General features: G+C 54.0%; 1 protein-coding gene across 7 annotated transcripts in view; it reads left to right on the top strand.

The window, feature by feature from the left end:
* Nucleotides 1-17,753, top strand: part of NAV1 (neuron navigator 1) — a 316,431-nt gene that overhangs the window by 194,622 nt on the left and 104,056 nt on the right. Inside the window, exon 1 of one of the 7 annotated variants that reach the window (XM_045012507.1) lies at nt 7,844-7,877. The exons of the other annotated variants lie outside the window; for them this stretch is intronic. Within the exon in view, the coding sequence (XP_044868442.1) occupies nt 7,859-7,877 (19 nt within the window). The 5' untranslated portion in view covers nt 7,844-7,858. Of the gene's footprint in view, nt 1-7,843; nt 7,878-17,753 lie in introns of those variants that run through there. 7 annotated transcript variants of the gene reach the window in all.

Here is a 17,753-nt window from a genome sequence, read left to right as displayed (position 1 = left end):
TCCATCTTATTTTACAGAAGGGAAACTGAGTCACACGGTAGCTTCAGTGATGTGACCAAGGTCACACAGGGAGTTTGTAGCAAAACTGGGAACTGAACCAAGCTCTTCTGGCTGCTAGTCTAGTGCCTTTTCCTCAAACCCATCCTTCCCAAGTGAGAGCAGCCTCCCCTCGTGTGTGCTGAGAGCTCATGGCAGCCACTACTATTGCTGTCTTCAGTTCAGAGGTGCTTTAGAGAGGCGTCTCTCTGGTCACTGAGGGGACCCTGGGGCTTGTTCACCTTCCTCTGCAGTGTGGGGCATGGGTCACTCGGTAAGATTAGGTATGTCTCACTAAATCCCCAGGCATTGGCATCCCTTGGTCCCGCCTGTTCTCTGTTGCGCACAGTTGCTTAGTCTCCTGAGGGTTGTAATGCATTGGTCTCATTCTGGTTGTGGGGTTGGTGGCCTGTGATATACAGAAGGTCAGAATGGAGGATCTGTGCTCCCCTCGGGCCTTAAACTCTGTGACTTGGTGCTGAAATGCAGCCATCCCTGGGGTGGAACCTGGCCAGCCTTTGAGCTCTGAAGCTGCAGCTCCACTACACAGCAATTTAGGACAGAAAATGAAGAAGAACCCTATACCCACTCCAAACTGCGGCAGGTTTTAGAGCGACAAGATGGGATTATAGGCGCTGGAATTGGCCAGGACACTGGAGTTAATGTCCCTGCACTTATGAAAGCCCAGGCCATGAGCCGTCAGCCCCTGGGCTTTGTGCTTTACCTGAAAAAAATGCACCCTTCTAATGTAGGAGGTGCCTCTCATCAGGGTGCACAGCACAGCACCCCTTATCCTCATACTGGGCCATTTCTCCAGCAGCTACACAGTAAGAGTGGCCCCTACTGAATCATTCATAAGAAGGTTCTTGCATGTCCTCTACCTACATAGTATCAGAGAGGTAGCCGTGTTAGTCTGGTTCTGTAAAAGCAGCAAAGAATCCTGTGGCACCTTATAGACTAACAGACGTTTTGCAGCATGAGCTTTCATGGGTGAATGCCCACTTCGTCGGATGCAAGACGAAAGCTCATGCTGCAAAACGTCTGTTAGTCTATAAGGTGCCACAGGATTCTTTGCTGTTTCTACCTACATACTGACCCAGGTGAGCATTGCTTAGCTACTGGGACAATCACATCCCCAAACACAGCCTGCCTTTCCTTTTGAGCGTGTGAGTTAGTGCCTCACATATCCCCTAACCCTGACCCATTGTCCTGAGCTGTTGTGTTGCTGGATGTGGTTAGAGAGCTGCTGCATTCCACTCCAGAGGTGGCTGCATGTCTGCAGTGGGTGCAGTGATTCCTGCTGGCAAAGATCCTTTGCACTGCAAGGTGCTGTGGCCATTTAAGCCATTCTACTCATGCAGTGCGCCTGACCCGCCACCCCTGCAGCTGTGGCTACACTGCTACTTTAGTCTAGCACAGGTGTGAGCAGCCACACTGCACAGCCCTGTCTGAGTTACTGGGTCCTCACTGGTGCTGTTCACCCTGTGTGTTGCTAGGACTTCTGGGGGGAATCTCAGTTCAGTGAGCGGAGTTGCTCCATGGTTCAGGGAATTGTGGGAGAACTTGTGTGCCCAGAAAAGAGGACTGTCAGTGCTTGAGTGATTTTGCTTGCGTCTTCCCTACAGAGTGGGTGGGTCTCCAGCCCCAGTGAAAGTGGTATCCTGGTTCTAGCCCACCCACCCTGCAGCCAGGCCAGCTGGCCTGCATTGAAAACACCACCATACTCAGGCCAGAGTTTTGTGTGTGGATGGGAGGAATAATATGGGCGCTATCCAGGTAAGAGCTGGGTTAACTCTGCAGTGAAACCATGCCCACAGAGGATAAAAGCCTACTACTGTTACCTGCTCACTGAGTGACTCCCTTAGCTTAGCAGTAAAGGTCTGAGCTGCAGGTCCTGACTTTGAACCCAGCTGATGATACATGCTCCACAAGATCTTCCTGCTGTGGAGAGGCTCTGTTCTCACTGCACTTTCAAAGGGACGGTCCCGTGTGTGCCATCTGCCTTGGAAGAGGGCTTATACCATGTCAAACAGGGCTAGTGGCTCTCCCTGCCTGGCCCCCAATGTCCATGTCCTTGCGTTACCACACCTTGGAGGGGAGGCAGTTACAGGTCCAGCTGGGCTAAGAGCGATCAGGGCTGACAGGCCTGGGCAGAGCTGAGTGTGTGTGGGGCTCAGCGGTGGGATACCAGGAGGGATGATTGAGGGGGATGCGTGTTCAGGAGCCCATGCCGGGGATAGCAGCAGGACTGAGGGGCAGCACCAGAGACTAGAGTAGCAAGGAGCGTTCCATGGGCAGAGACCTGTAAAGGCAGAACCAGGTGCAGCGTCACTGAGCTGGTGGGGACTCAAGGCTGATCTAGTGGGGACCAAAGGGCTGCAGGTGAGGAAACCCTGCATCCAGGCAGGGGTCAGACTAGAAGGCCCTGGCGGTCCCTCTTGCCCTGTGGTTCTGGGCTGAGGGGCGCTGGCAGAGCTGCCTGGATGTCATGTGCCGGCTCGTTCCAGCAGAGCCGTGAGAGTCTTAAGCGCTAAACTGCCCAAATTCACATTTCTTTCGATCAGTTGTCATCATTTCTTACCTAAGTGCCAGGGAGCCCCTCATGAACCCCGGGGTCAGGTTTGTTTGGACAGAGCCAGCCCAGCCTATGCTAGTCACTGGGGTGTTTGGGCTCCTGCCCTGGGACCTGCCAGTGGGTGGGAAGCTGCACAACACAGCTCCGCCCCCCCTCATCTGTATGTGAGGTTGCTGTGGCAACCCCGGGGAGCAGGAGGAGGTGTCAGCAGGAAGTGCCAGGGCATTGTCCCTAATGCAAACATCTTTAAATAAACCATGGGGAGCGCGCGGGGCGGGGCGGGGGGAATCTGGGTCATTAGCTGGAGCAATCTGTGTTTGGGAGCCAAATACGGTTGAGATGGCAGGTGCGCGGAGCCAGGCTGCTGCAATCTGGGTCCAAAGGCAGAGACGAGCCGCTGCCACTGTGCATCAGGGCTGCCAAAGGAGGCTCAGGAGCTGCTGTGGGGTCGGGTGCCAGGAGATGGACAGCTTGTGGGAGTGGCAGGCAGCTCTGATGCCACCAGGGGCTGAGTTGCCCTAAGCACTAGATGAGCAGCATGTACCTGGCCTCTTGCAGGAGCAGGTCATGTTTACTCTCGCTACTGCCACACGCTGCAGTGGGCAGTGGATACCTGGCCCGAGCAGTCAAGAGATCATGTGTCAGGTCCTCAGAAAATCTTGAGATTGGCTTAAAAATCCTGAGATTTAAAAACAATACTAGCTGTGGGCTCTTAGTCCTCACCTCCTGACGACTGAATCTTCAAGGGTCACAGTTTCACGCTTTTCCTCGCAGCCAAGAGAGGCAGAAACTGGCCATTTTAAAGTGAGTCTGGTGTATTCACGTGACTCCTGGAGCTGGGAGCTTTACAGCAAATATAGAAGATGTGTGATCAAATCACAAGAGCTGGCAACCGTGGAATTGTAGGATCGGTGTCAGGGATCCGGGCCCTCATGCCCAGCATATAGAGCAGGAGTCGGTAGCCAGGAATCCGAGCCGAGAGTCAAAGCTGAAGTCAGAAATCAGAGCCGTGGGTCAGGACCAGGGTATCTGGAGCCAGGCAAGGCAGAAGCAGGGCTGGGAACCAGCAGGCACAGGAGCTATCACAGCTGTGAGCAACTGCTTTGAACAGCCACCAACCTGCTGCTGCTGGGCTTAAGAGCCAGCCTGCTACTGGCCTGCTGTGCTCATTACATTGTCCAGCGACCGGCTCCGCTGCTGGCCCTGATTCCTAACAATCGGATCCTGGTGAGCATGTAAATCCCCACCACCGAGCGAATGCCTAGCAGGGGGCAGCATTGCTCACCCCCAAACAGCCTTCAGCTCCCCACAAGCCTCCTGAGGAGACCGAGCCACTTGGTGCAAGCCACACCAGGGTGTGTCGAGTGGGGGCCCTGGGCTGGCTCCCATCCAAACGCGCCCCATCGATCTGGTGGCCAGGGCCCCATTGCCAGTTGTAAATATCTAGGCAGGAGCGTGTGGCTCTTTGCAGACCTGGCCTTGGCACAGGGGATCCCACTGATACCCACAGCATCACTCCTGCTCGCATGGGGGGGAGCCTGGCAGGGTCGCCTGCGCCTGCACTTGGGTTATGACTCAATCAGCAAAAATCGGGGGGCGGGGTTGGCTCCCACAAGGGCCGTGGAGCCATGGGCCAGACTGGGACTGGCTTTGTTCAAGTGCACTGGAGGGGCTGCAAAGAACCTTCCGCTGGTCAGGGGCAGCTGTGTCACAGTCCCTGTTCTTGTCACTGCTCCAGAGGGGCAGGGGAAGGGAGAGGCCAGGTCTTGGCCTCACCTTCTTCCACCCTGGCTGGCAGATGTGGCTGGTTGCAGAGCAGGTAGTGTGCCACCCCTCCCAACAGAGGAGCAGCTCCATGCAGCCCCTGGCACAGCACTGAGGTTCTGTGGCTCCCGGTCGGGCTGTGCCGGAGCAGGAGATGGGACCAGGGAGGGTAGAGGCTGCTCTTGGCTCTGTGTTTGCTCAGACTGAAATAAATCTCTAGCCCCATCTTTGGGCCAGCCGAGCCCCTGGCAGCATCTTCCCACAGGGTGAGAGGTGAATGGCTTCTCGTGTCATAACCTTGATGGAGGAACCCTTCCAGGCCAGATTCCCGGCTGCGTGGCCGGGCTGGAGAGCGGAGAGCAGACTCAATGTATCTTTCACGGACAGGATTATTCCCTTAGTCCTGGTCCTGGTCCAGATTTTTCCCTTGGTCCAGCTCGGGTGGGATGCATAGAGCGGTGTAACCCAGGGTGATCTGTGCTGAGGGACTCAGACCCCAAACCCCAGGCCTGTAGCCGGAGGGGCAGGTGGCTATGGGCTGCACGGAGCTCTGGGCAGTGTACCTGGATCTGGTGGTCAGAGCAAAGGAGCCGTGGGTGCCGGAAGGTGGGGAAGGACAAGGGGAAACAGGGAGGGTGCAGAGTAGAGTGAGATGCAGGGAACTCAGGTGCAGAACAGATTTGCAGGCCCAGGGGAGGGGTCGGCTGAGTTGGATGTGGGGGCTGCAGCAGGTGCTCCCCAGCGCCCCCAGTGAAACACACCCCAGGCCCCCACCTGGTTCCTGAGCCTCTCCAGGCTAGGTCCAATGCCCGCGAGAAAATCCATGCTTGGACAGGCAGCTGCTCAGCGCTGCAGCTACGCCCGTGCCTGGGATTGGTGATTGGCGTTTTGCTGGCCGAGGTCTGTCAGCACCATCTTGTGGCTGGATCTAGCAACTGGTGGAGGTGGAAGAAAAGCAGGTGTGTCTGCGCTGGGGGTGGGAGAGGGCTGGGGGAAGGGAGGGGAGCTGGCTGGGGGAGGTGTAAAACAGAGGGATGAGGCTAGTTGCTTTACCAGCCAATCCACCAGCCCAAGGGACTGTTTTCGGCTTCAGGGGCCTCCCATCCCTTCAGTTTGGGAACTGCTTTTCTCCGTGAGTCAGGCCAAGTGCAGTCAGTGCCGTGCAAGCTGCTTCCCCACAGCTCTGCTTGTGCCCCTCAGTCCCCACCCGCAGGCCCCTGTTATTCCACCCAGCAGACAGTTATGCTGACACCCAGCCTGCAGTCCCCTACTGTGAGCACCCCCTCACCCCCACAGCTCTGCCAATGCCCCTAAGCCCTGTCCTCTCCCCTTCTGAAATGATCTCTGGGGCTACCATGGATTAGACCCCTCTCTGCTTAGCAACACTTTTGATTAAGGTCCTTAAATATGCTTGGGCTGTCATTAAGATTTAGTAAGACAGTTATTGCCTGGGGTTTAATGACCAGTTAATTATTAAACCGTATTTATGGAAGCCTGGCAGGTATGTAATAGATGCACAGACATTGATACCTACCCTGTGCCCATGAATCCTTTACCTTTGAATTGTTGTTCTTCCCTGGGCATGTTCCTCATTATCAAAGAGAGTTTGTTTAAAAGGCTGGGAGGCTCAGGGAACTAGGAACGGGATACTCCAGGCTTGTGAAGTGAATCCGTTCCATTAGCTCCATTTTAAGCCTTGTCTAGACTAGGTTTTAGTTTGACCAGTTGAACACACATTGAAGGCACGCTGCCTTGTGTACATTGGGCTGTTAACACACATCAGCTGAGACCTGTTAACATCACACCTTGAATACCAGTCTAGACAAAGCCCCTGTTTAACACCTTTCGCTCCATTCTAGCAGGTCAAGTTGTAGCTTAGAATCTGACCTGGGCTGTAACTCAACCTCTCAAATGAAGCTAAAGATGCTAAGCTGCATCCGCAGTGGTGTTCAGCAGGGTTTTCAGTCAAGTTAAACTAGCTTCATTGAGCTAACGTTTTCCCAGCATCTTTATCGGCGATCTGGAAGACATTATAAAATCAGAGTGCGGATGACACACAAACCGATGGAGTACATAGATATGTTGTGATTATATTTATATAGATTGTCAAGTCAAGTGTGTTCATCTAAGAGTCTTACCCATGCCAGAGTGGAGGAAAGGGCATTGTGCAAGTCCATGAAGGAGCCAGACAGCCCTCGCCAATGGATGCAGCCTGCCAGTCAGTGCCCTGCATGTTCTACCTGGCCATAGCAGCCAAAACGAAGGACCCACGTGTGGCCATTAGCAACACATCTGGTGGTGTGAACCATCAAAACCGGGGGGCTGGACTGTTGGATCCATCACAAGATAGGCACTGGCTACATTTGAAGCTTGCCAGCTAGTACGCAACCTGGAGGTGCCATCAAGGTTCCTCAAGGGAACTAGGTGTCTTGAGCTCAGACAGAGACTCGGTGGATTAAACGCATCTTGGAACCGGGGTAGAAGTGGCATGACTTGGTAAACAGTGGTAAGGACAGTTCAGTGCTGCACAGGGAGCTAGGCTTACCTGAGCGATGTGCATTTTCAAATAGCTAAATCCAGGGTCATGCGTCTAGGAACCAAGACTCTAGGTCACCCATGTAAGGTGGGGGAAAGCAGTGAGGGAAAAGGGTTCTGGGGTCATGGCGGAAAGCAAATGAACATGAGCTCTCAGTGTGATGCTGTGGCTAAGAGATCCTTGGTTGGTTGGCTGGATGATTTTGTGTGGGAGTGTGTTACTGTGTGTATATTACCCTGCCTGTGTTTTGTATGGGGCGGTGTGTAATACATGTGTATTACAGTGTGTGTATGTAATACACTATCGCTCACGTCGCCTCCTGACAAAGCACAATGCTCCCTGTATTATTTCTACGGAGTGGGCAAGCCACCCCCCTCCGCCTCCCAATGCAGATGCTCCATTGCATGCTGGGTACTTAGCTGTTGTTTACATGTCGCTTCTGTGCGTTACCATGGCAATTGCAAAAGTGTTGGTTGCCACATTACATTAAAAGAAGCCATAATTATCCCCCCTCCCCCACCACCGACCTGCCTGTCAACTAAATTGTCACTACATTTGAATGAGAAAAAACCCAGCCCCGACTGAAAGGGCTGGAAGTTGTGGATCAAAGCACGGTCTTTAACAGCTGGCATGGAGGGCGGGGGGTGTCTGACTTGTGATTGCTTTGAGGGGGAGACTTAATGCAGGTCCCACCTCCCCCTGTGCCAAGCACCTGCCCCCAGCCTTTCCACACATCCCCGCAGGTTTCTGCCCAGAGCCAGCGCAGGAGCCCTGCTGAACTGGATCCAGCTTGGCACGGGCTCTGGCTCATCCAAGGGGAAGGGGGCAGGATTCCGCCTGCAGTGGATGAACCTCATTCAGAGATGGAGACACCAGACCGTCCGCTCCAGCCAGCCTGTGCTCGGTGCAAAGCCAGAGGGTCTTCAATCCACTCATATGGTCCTCTGATGCTGGGGCCAGCCTGGGGTGAGTTATACTCAAATGCCAAGCACCAGGTGAAGAGGTTCCACAGCCACACTCCGTTTCTTGATCTGTGGGGGGCTTTGGCTTGTACCTGCCTATGGGTGGCTAAGCTGGTGTCACTGACACTTTCCCCTCCTTAGTCCCTTCTGCTGGGAGGGGACAGAGGTGATTTACTGGGTTGTTTCTGCCTCTTTCCCCCCAGAAAAGGGCTTGGACTGACTGCATCCCCCATCTGCCCTGGTGTCCCGTTCCCTCACACACACTCGCCCTCTCTCTGATGGGGTCTGAATCAACCCAGCAGCCTCTTCTGGAGCTTGTCCTGGTAAATTTCCAACAGCCCCATCTTGGCCGATTCAGCAGCTTTTGAACTGGCAACCTATTGAGCCTAAATCTCTGTGCTTGGCCTGTAACAGCCACACACGTAGCACATCCTAGCCAGAGGCTACAGCCATGCGTCTGGTGCTGAGACAGGGGAGGAGGTATGGGAATCTTCCTGGGGCGGGGAGAAAGAAAGGCCTGGTAGCAAGTCAGCCCCATGCAGGGGATGGAAAATCCCAGTGGTCTGTAGATCCAGATTTTCCCTACTGAATCCCAGAGCAGCCCCATTGCTAGGGCCCAGGAGCGGTGACAGGGAAATGGCTACACATGAAAGCTGCCCGCCACCCGCGGGCTGGGATTGCAGGCTGCCTGACGGTATAGCGCATGAGTGATTAGCGGTAGCTGATCTCCAGATAGCAGCAGCTCAAGTCAGCTCAGAATTGGCGTGTATGTGTTGTGAGGCACAAGACGGGAATCAGAGCGGTGTGATTCTAAGGTTCTGTCTCTTGGGATCTGGGAGGGCTGGGAGCACTTTGGCAAGACTCCAGCGCACTTACCCAGATCACCTTGGTGGGTGGAGGGGCTGGGGTATATAATGATTGATAGGGGTGTTACAGGGGGCCTCTGTCCATGCTGCTTTCTGGTGGGGTTAGGCGCAGGGCTAGAGAGCTTCCCCATAAGATCATGGCTTTGCCGAACAGAAACAGCAGCAACCCTGCAAGGTGAGGTCGTAGATCTTGAATATAACACCCTGTTCCAATGTAAGGACTCATGGATCCCCTCTCTGCTGCCCAGCCTCACCTCTCTGGCTTCACAGGCCACACCAAGCCCCTGGCATGTTGGGGCTCTGCCATCTAGAAATCAATGGTGCCATCGATCGGGCAGTAAAGTCATTCGTCTGGGCAGAGAATGGCAATCAAATGGCCATTTTTATACTCGATTAAGCCCTGCTTGACCCAGCCAGCGTGAAACATGCCCCGCTCCCACACTCAATCCGGCGGCGCATGGCTCCTCCAAGCTGACGTGGGGCAATCCAGTGGAGCAAAGAATCTGGCTCAGCGGGCGGGGAGGGAGGGGAGCTGATAAGATGCTGTGTGACTCTCACCAACACTGGAACCTGGGGACACTGATACCCAGGGTGACTGGAGACACCTTCCCCTCCTCTGGCTGGGCTGTGCAGAGGGGCTTGTCCTGGAAGTGCCCTGTGGCTGCTCCATATCTCTTGTGGAGAGCCTGGAAGCGTGTGTGTGTGTGTGTGTGTGTGTGTGTGTGTGTGTGTGTGTGTGTGTGTGTGTGTGTGTGTGTGTGTGTGTGTGTGTGTGTGTGTGTGTGTGTGTGTGTGTGTGTGTTGTCCTGGCAATATGATCCTTGCTTCCCTATTAATTGCAGCTGATAAATACCAACAGCATGTCTGGGAGATGTCCCAGAACGGCTCCCACCTCTTGCACAGAATTGGACCTTACTCACGAGGGCCTGGAAATATTCACTGACTAGCTCCACAGCTCAACAGATGCCCAGGGCCCATTATTGCTGTCACCGTCGTGTCAGGGCAGGAGCAGGCGCCGCGCAGGATCCATGATCGCAGTCGCTGTCATGTCAGGGCGGGAGCAGGAGCCACGCAGGGCCCATGGTCTCAGTCATTGTCTTGTCAGGCCAGGAGCAGGAGCCGCTCAGGGCCCGAGATCGTGGTCACCATCGTGTCAGGGCGGGAGCTGGCGCCGCACAGGATCTGTGATCGCAGTCACTGTTGTGTCAGGGCAGGAGCAGGAGCCACGCAGGGCCTGTGGTCTCAGTCACCGTTGTGTTAGGCCGGGAGCAGGAGCCACACAGGGCCCGCGATCGCTGTCACTGTCGTGTCAGGGCGGAAGCAGGAGCCATGCAGGGCCAGCGATCTCAGTCACCGTCGTGTTAGGCCGGGAGAAGGAGCCATGCAGGGCCTGCGATCGCTGTTACTATCATGTCAGGGCAGAAGCAGGCACCGTGCAGGATCTGTATTCGCAGTTGCCGTCGTGTCAGGGCGGGAGCAGGAGCCATGCAGGGCCAGCGATCTCAGTCACCGTCGTGTTAGGCTGGGAGAAGGAGCCACGCAGGGCCTGCGATCGCTGTTACTGTCATGTCAGGGCAGGAGCAGGCGCCGTGCAGGATCCGTAATCGCAGTTGCCGTCATGTCAGGGTGGGAGCAGGAGCCACGCAGGGCCCACGATCACGGTCGTTTCAGGGCGGGAGCAGGTGCCACGCAGGGCCTGCAATTGCGGTCGCCATCATGTCAGGCCAGAAGCAGGAGCTGCGCTGGGTCCACGATTGTGGTCGCCGTTGTGTCAGGGTGGGAGCAGGAGCCACGCAGGGCCCGCAGTCTCAGTCGCCATCGTGTCAGGCCGGGAGCAGGTGCCACGCAGGGCCCGCGATCACGGTTGCCGTCGTGTCAGGGCGGGAGCTGGCGCTGCACAGGGCTCACGATTGCAGTCACCGTCATGTCAGGCCGGGAGCAGGAGCTGTGCAGGGCCCGCGATCATGGTCGCCGTCATGTCAGGGCGGGAGCAGGCGCCGCACAGGGCCTGCGATCGCGGTCGTGTCAGGGCGGGAGCAGACGCCCAGGTCGCCGTCATGTCAGGCCGGGAGCAGGAGCCGAGCTGGGCCTGTGATCACAGTCGCCGTCATGTCAGGCTGGGAGCAGGCGCCACGCAGGGCCCACGATCGCAGTCGCCGTCGTGTCAGGCCAGGAGCTGGCACCACGCAGGACGTGCGGTCGTGGTCGCCATCATGTCAGGGCAGCAGCCAGCGCCACGCAGGGCCCGCGGTCGCAGTCACTGTCATGTCAGGGCGGGAGCCAGCGCCGCGCAGGGCCTGTGGTCATGGTCGCCATTGTGTCAGGGTGGGAGCTGGCACCGCTGGGGCGGAAGTTGCTCTGTTTAGGCAGCACCTGGAAGGCCTGGTTCTGCCAGTGCTCCTAGGCAAGGCACAGCCCAAGGGGGCGGGGGGCTTGTGCCACCTCGCCCTGCGCACTCGAATCCGCACACGGGAAGTGCTGAAATCTGGGTCTCCTGCTGGCTGCAGGCTGAGCTTGGGGTCTCCGCTGTTGCTCAGCCCCGCTGAGAACCTGGCCCAGTGTTTGGCAGCCCAGCTCAGCACACAGGCGTCCGGAGCACATCTGAACTGGGGTCGGATCTTCAGAAGGGCACCGGAGGGGCCGCTGCTGACCCCCAGGGGGGTAGCTTGTGGGAAGCTGCAGTTCATTCCATTTGCAGGCCTTTCAGAACTGGACGGACGCCTGACCCCTACCCCCACCCCCCGAACTACGTGGGGCAAAGAGGGGTTGAAATATCAACCCAACTCTATCCCCCACCCTCTGTGTTACTGGCTAAACCAAACGCCCACGTGCTGCGGGGTGTAAAATCCAAATTCCGTGGCCTGCGTGAGGGGGCAGCTGGCCCTCAGACAGGGAGGCAGGGGCCAGCCTGCCTGCGATGGGTTTCTTGGCCCACCTGTAAGCAATGGAGCTGGTTGCTTGGCCGCTGATTGACTATTGAGCACCTGGGCCGGAGAAAAGGCTCCCAGAGCCCAGCTGGAGGAAGGGGCTCCTTGAATGAGGGATGCTCTAAAGCAGCAGCCGGCTGGTTCCACTGCTGCGAATCCCCTACTGATCTCCTCAAGCCTGGGGGGAAAGACCTGAGCAGGGAAACAGGGCCAGCTGGGGAGAAGCTGGCTGAGGCTGGCAGCCATCCCGAGTCACTCCCCAGCCCAGGGGAGAGCTGGGGCCTCCTCCCGCCAGGCAGAGAGCGACTGTTACTCTGAATACAAGGAGGAGAGATGCCTGTTTGAGTTATTACTGACCCGTGGGTAGGCTGAGTAACTCCTGATCTGAGAGGAGGAGGCCTGCCTGGCCTAGCACCAAGTCTCCCCGAAGAAGAGTGGGCTCAAGGGGCTGGGGAATCAGTACAAGAGTTAATCTGAGCCCCACAAGGTGGAAGTCTTGGCCTAAGTACTCTGAAACCATAGCCTGGCCCTGCAGCGCCCCAAAAGGGGCAGGGTGCCCCTTACAGCCTGTCCCTGCTTTGGCCTGCCCAAGGGGCTCGGGCATTGGGACATTGCACTCCATCTGTTTATGGAAATATGCTTATGAGTGTGGATATAATGAAACTGGAATATGCTTCATGCAAAAGGTCTCTTGTAAGGTGTCATTACAAAGCTTATAATCTACTGAATGTGTTCATCCTGTCATTCTTGTAGCTGAAGCCAGAAATATGAAGTATTACTCTGAAGTCCTACTGGAACTATGCAAAATGTGGGCTATTAATGGTGGCTTGGAATCTTGATGGCTTCCATTGACTAGGACAATTGGTTGTAAATGGTTCTGTTTCCTTGTAAGCCTTCCTGTGTGCCAGCCAGTGGGTAATGAAGTCTCACAGGACATGTGAACATATCACATGATACTGGAATCCATCTTAAACCTGGTGCTTTTCCATTCAGAAGGAGGGTGGGGACCCAGAGAGAGACAAAGGATTCCCGCCTTGTGCCAAATCTAAAAAAGCGGGTGGAGCAGGACAAAGGGGGCCCCCAGTCATGAGAACACCCCTGCTTTCCACCCAAGATGTCTGCTGGAACTAACAAGGACTGTTAGTGTCAAACCTGAGTGTCTCTGGATTAAATTTAGAAGTATGAACAACAAGGGTAATGTCGTGGTGGGAGTCTGCTACAGACCACCGGACCAGGGGGATGAGGTGGACGAGGCTTTCTTCCAGCAACTAACAGAAGTTGCTAGATCACAGGCCCTGGTTCTCATGGGTGACTTTAATCACCCCGATATCTGCTGGGAGAGCAATACAGCAGTGCACAAACAATCTAGGAAGTTTCTGGAAAGTGTAGGGGACAATTTCCTGGTGCAAGTGCTGGAGGAACCAACTAGGGGAAAAGCTCTTCTTGACCTGCTGCTCACAAACAGGGAAGAAATAGTAGAGGAAGCAATAGTGGATAGGAACCTGGGAGGCAGTGACCATGAGATGGTCGAGTTCAGGATCCTGACACAAGGAAAAAGGGAAAGCAGTAGAACAGAGACCCTGGACTTCAGAAAAGCAGACTTCGACTCCCTCAGGGAACTGATGGGCAAGGTCCCCTGGGAGAATAACATGACAGGGAAAGGAGTCGAGGAAAGCTGGCTGTATTTCAAAGAAACCTTATTGAGGTTGCAGGAACAAACCATCCCGATGTGTAGGAAGAAAAGTAAATATGGCAGGCGACCAGCTTGGCTTAACAGTGAAATCCTTGCTCGTCTTAAACACAAAAGAACAGCTTACAAGAAGTGGAAGATTGGACAACTAACCAGGGAGGAGTATAAAAGTATTGTTCAGGCATGCAGGAGTGAAATCAGGAAGGCCAAATCACACTTGGAGTTGCAGCTAGCCGGAGATGTTAGGAGTAACAAGAAGGGTTTCTTTAGGTATGTTAGCAACAGGAAGAAAGTCAAGGAAAGTGTGAGCCCCTTGCTGAATGAGGGAGGGAACCTAGTGACAGAGGATGTGGAGAAAGCTAGTGTACTCAATGCTTTTTTTGCCTCTGTCTTCACAGACAAGGTCAGCTCCCAGACAGCTGCACTCTGCAGCACGGTATGGGGAGGAGGTGACCAGCTCTCTGTGGAGAAAGAAGTAGTTCGGGGCTATTTAGGAAAGCTGGACGAGCACAAGTCCATGGGGCCGGATGCACTGCATCCGAGGGTGCTAAAGGAGTTGGCCGATGAGATTGCAGAGCCATTGGCCATTATCTTTGAAAAATCATGGCGATCGGGGGAGGTCCCGGATGACTGGAAAAAAGCTAATGTAGTGCCCATCTTTAAAAAAGGGAAGAAGGAAGATCCAGGGAACTACAGGCCAGTCAGTCTCACCTCAGTCCCTGGAAAAATCATGGAACAGGTCCTCAAGGAATCAATCCTGAACCACTTAAAGGAAGGGAAAGTGATCAGGAACAGTCAGCATGGATTCACCAAGGGCAAGTCATGCCTGACTAACCTAATTGCCTTCTATGACGAGATAACCGGCTCTGTGGATGAGGGGAAAGCAGTGGATGTACTATTTCTGGACTTTAGCAAAGCTTTTGATACAGTCTCCCACAGTATTCTTGCCAGCAAGTTAAAGTATGGGCTGGATGAATGGACAGTAAGGTGGATAGAAAACTGGCTAGATGGTCGGGCTCAACGGGTAGTGATCAATGGTTCCATGTCTAGTTGGCAGCCGGTATCAAGTGGAGTGCCCCAAGGATCGGTGCTGGGGCCGGTTTTATTCAATATCTTCATTAACGATCTGGAGGATGGTGTGGACTGCACCCTTAGCAAGTTTGCAGATGACACTAAACTGGGAGGAGTGGTTGATACGCTGGAGGGTAGGGCTAGGATACAGAGGGACCTAGACAAATTAGAGGATTGGGCCAAAAGAAATACGATGAGGTTCAACAAGGACAAGTGCAGAGTCCTGCACTTAGGACGGAAGAATCCCATGCACTGCTACACACTAGGGACCGAATGGCTGGGCAGCAGTTCTGCAGAAAAGGACCTAGGGGTTACGGTGGACGAAAAGCTGAATATGAGTCAACAGTGTGCCCTTGTTGCCAAGAAGGCTAATGGCATTTTGGGTTGTATAAGTAGGGGCATTTCCAGTAGATCAAGGGATGTGATCATTCCCCTCTACTCAGCACTGGTGAGGCCTCATTTGGAGTACTGTGTCCAGTTTTGGGCCCCACACTACAAGAAGGATGTGGATAAATTGGAGAGAGTCCAGCGGAGGGCAACAAAAATGATTAGGGGACTGGAGCACATGACTTATGAGGAGAGGCTGAGGGAACTGGGATTGTTTAGTCTGCAGAAGAGAAGAATGAGGGGGGATTTGATAGCTGCTTTCAACTACCTGAAAGGGGGTTCCAAAGAGGATGGATCTAGACTGTTCTCAGTGGTAGAAGATGACAGAACAAGGAGTAATGGTCTCAAGTTGCAGAGGGGGAGGTTTAGGCTGGATATTAGGAAAAACTTTTTCACTAGTAGGGTGGTGAAGAACTGGAATGGGTTACCTAGGGAGGTAGTGGAATCTCCTTCCTTAGAGGTTTTTAAGGTCAGGCTTGACAAAGCCCTGGCTGGGATGATTTAGTTGGGTTTGGTCCTGCTTTGAGCAGGGGGTTGGACTAGATGACCTCCTGAGGTCCCTTCCAACCCTGAGATTCTATGATTCTATGATTCTATGACTGTACCTGGGGAAAGGATTGGGCACAGACTGGAAAGGAGTCTAGTCTGTGGAAGAAGCTTATTGGAACATCTCTGAGGGTGAGATTTACCTGTAATCAGTTTCTTAATGTATTAGGCTTAGACTTGCATGTTTTGTTTTGTTTTGCTTGGGTATCTTACTTTGTTCTATCTGTTTTTACTTAAAACAACTTAAATCCTACTTTTTATACTTAATGAAATCACTTCTGTTTATTAGTAACAGTGGTTAATACCTGGGGGAGCAAACAGCTGTGCATATCTCTCTATCAGTGTTCTAGAGGGCAAACAATTTATGAGCTGACCCCGTATAAGCTTTATACACAGTAAAACGGATTTACTGGGGGTTTGGATCCCACTGGGAGCTGGGTGTCTGGGTGCTGGAGATGGGAAACCTGCAGAGATATTTTCACTTAAAGTCTGCAGTTTTGAGAGTGTGGCCCACACCCTGGATCTGTATTGCAGCTGGCTAGTGTGACTGGCTCAACAAGGCAGGGTACTGGAAGTCCCAAGTTGGCAGGGAAAACGGGCTCAGAGGTAATCTCAGCATCTCAGGTGACAGGCACATGCTGCCCCAAGCACGCGCTTGGCGTGCTGGGGCCTGGAGCCACCCCTGCCCATGGGGCTGGGGTCAGAAGCTGCCAGTGCCTGGCTGGGCGGGTGACTCTGCTGGGACTGAGTTTAGAATGCAATTGAGATTTGTGCTGCTTGCTAATGCAATCCTTGGACAGGAGCAGAGGAGTTTTTAGCTCTGTATTTGACTCTGGTGCGACCGCTGCTGGAATCCTGTGTCCAGTTCTGATTCCTATAAGGGGTGGCAGTTTGGGCTGCGGGAGAGGTTCTTGTGTTTTTTCCCAAACCTATCTGTCTGTAACGAGCAGGGTCCTGTCTACATTACCAGGTGGAACAGTGTTGTAGCTATGTTTGGAGGGAAGACAAATCTGATTGTAACCAGGCCATGTGCAAACCATTTGTTCCTAATCTACGTAATCCATCTATCTATCTATCCTTCTTGATGTTAGTAAACTGGTGCATCTAGTCCGGCCATCCAACCCTAACATAATGACAGTCTTTCCTAGAGGGTAGTGTACAGATCTGTCCATCTGTCTCTCCATCCACTCTCCTAGATGTTAGTATACCAATCTGTCTGCCCATCTGTCCTCCAAGATGCACATGTACAGGTCGGTCTGTCTGTCTGCTGATCTATTGCACAAATAGATCTCTACATAGCAGTGGCCTGCTGACTGAATAGTGTAGATGGGCCCCGGATTGTCGCTTTAGCACTAGGAGCTCCCTTTCCTCCAGGCTCGGGGAAATGGTCTAGGGATGTCATACCCCGCTGCAGCAGGCTGCCAGAGTAGGTTTGCAGGTCTGCCGAGGCATTTCCCTGGAGGCAATGTATCATCCGAAGAGACATTGCCAGCCTTGCAATCCCAGGGAGACCCAGCCAGGTAGCACCCCCTCCCCTGGGTATGCAGGCTGCAGGCGGAGCAGTTTGCTCAGGATTCCTGAATGTGATGGCAAGCTCCAGTTCCTGGGGCAGCAGTTCAGATCCCTTGGAATGAGCGTGCCAGCTGCTGCCACTCATTTTGCCTTCAGTTGGCTGGCAGCCAGCCCCATCATTTCCTTGCTGGCTTCTGTTTGTTCCTGAAGCCCATGTGCCTGTTAACTCAGCTCCCCCAGCTCCCTGGGAGCGCTGTAGCACTGACATTAAGCACTAATGATGCAAAGGCTTCAGCCAAAGCAGAGTAGGAGGGTGAGCTGGGCCCTGCAGAGCTCCCCTCCTGTGCTGGCTGGCTGGGGAGGGGAGCTGCCACACCCATGGGGCTTGGGGTCAGAAGCTGCCAGTGCCTGGCTGGGCGGGTGGCTCTGCTGGGACTGAGTTTAGAATGCAGTTGAGATTTGTGCTGCTTGCTAATGCAATCCTTGGACAGGAGCAGAGGTGTTTTTATCTCTGTATTTGACTCTGGTGCGACCGCTGCTGGAATCCTGTGTCCAGTTCTGATGCTCACAGTTCAAGGAGGAGGTTGATAAATTGGAGAGGGGTCAGAGAAGAGCCTGGGGAATGATGAAAGGATTAGAACACCTGCCTTCGAGTGAGAGCCTGAGCTCTTTGAGTCTAGTTAGCTTAGCATAGAGAAGGTTGAGGGGTGACTTAATTACTGTCTGCGAGTATCCTAGATAGGGAACAAATTTGATAATGGACTTTTCTGTCTAGCAGAGACGGATCTAATGAGATCCAATGGCTGGGAGCTGAAGCCAGACAAATTCAACCTGGAACTAAGGCAGAACATTTTAACAGGGAGGGTAGTTAAACGCTGGAA

This window comes from Mauremys mutica, chromosome 4 (assembly GCF_020497125.1).
Source record: "Mauremys mutica isolate MM-2020 ecotype Southern chromosome 4, ASM2049712v1, whole genome shotgun sequence".
Taxonomy (NCBI): domain Eukaryota; kingdom Metazoa; phylum Chordata; order Testudines; family Geoemydidae; genus Mauremys; species Mauremys mutica.
This window is presented reverse-complemented; position numbering and strand designations above follow the sequence as displayed.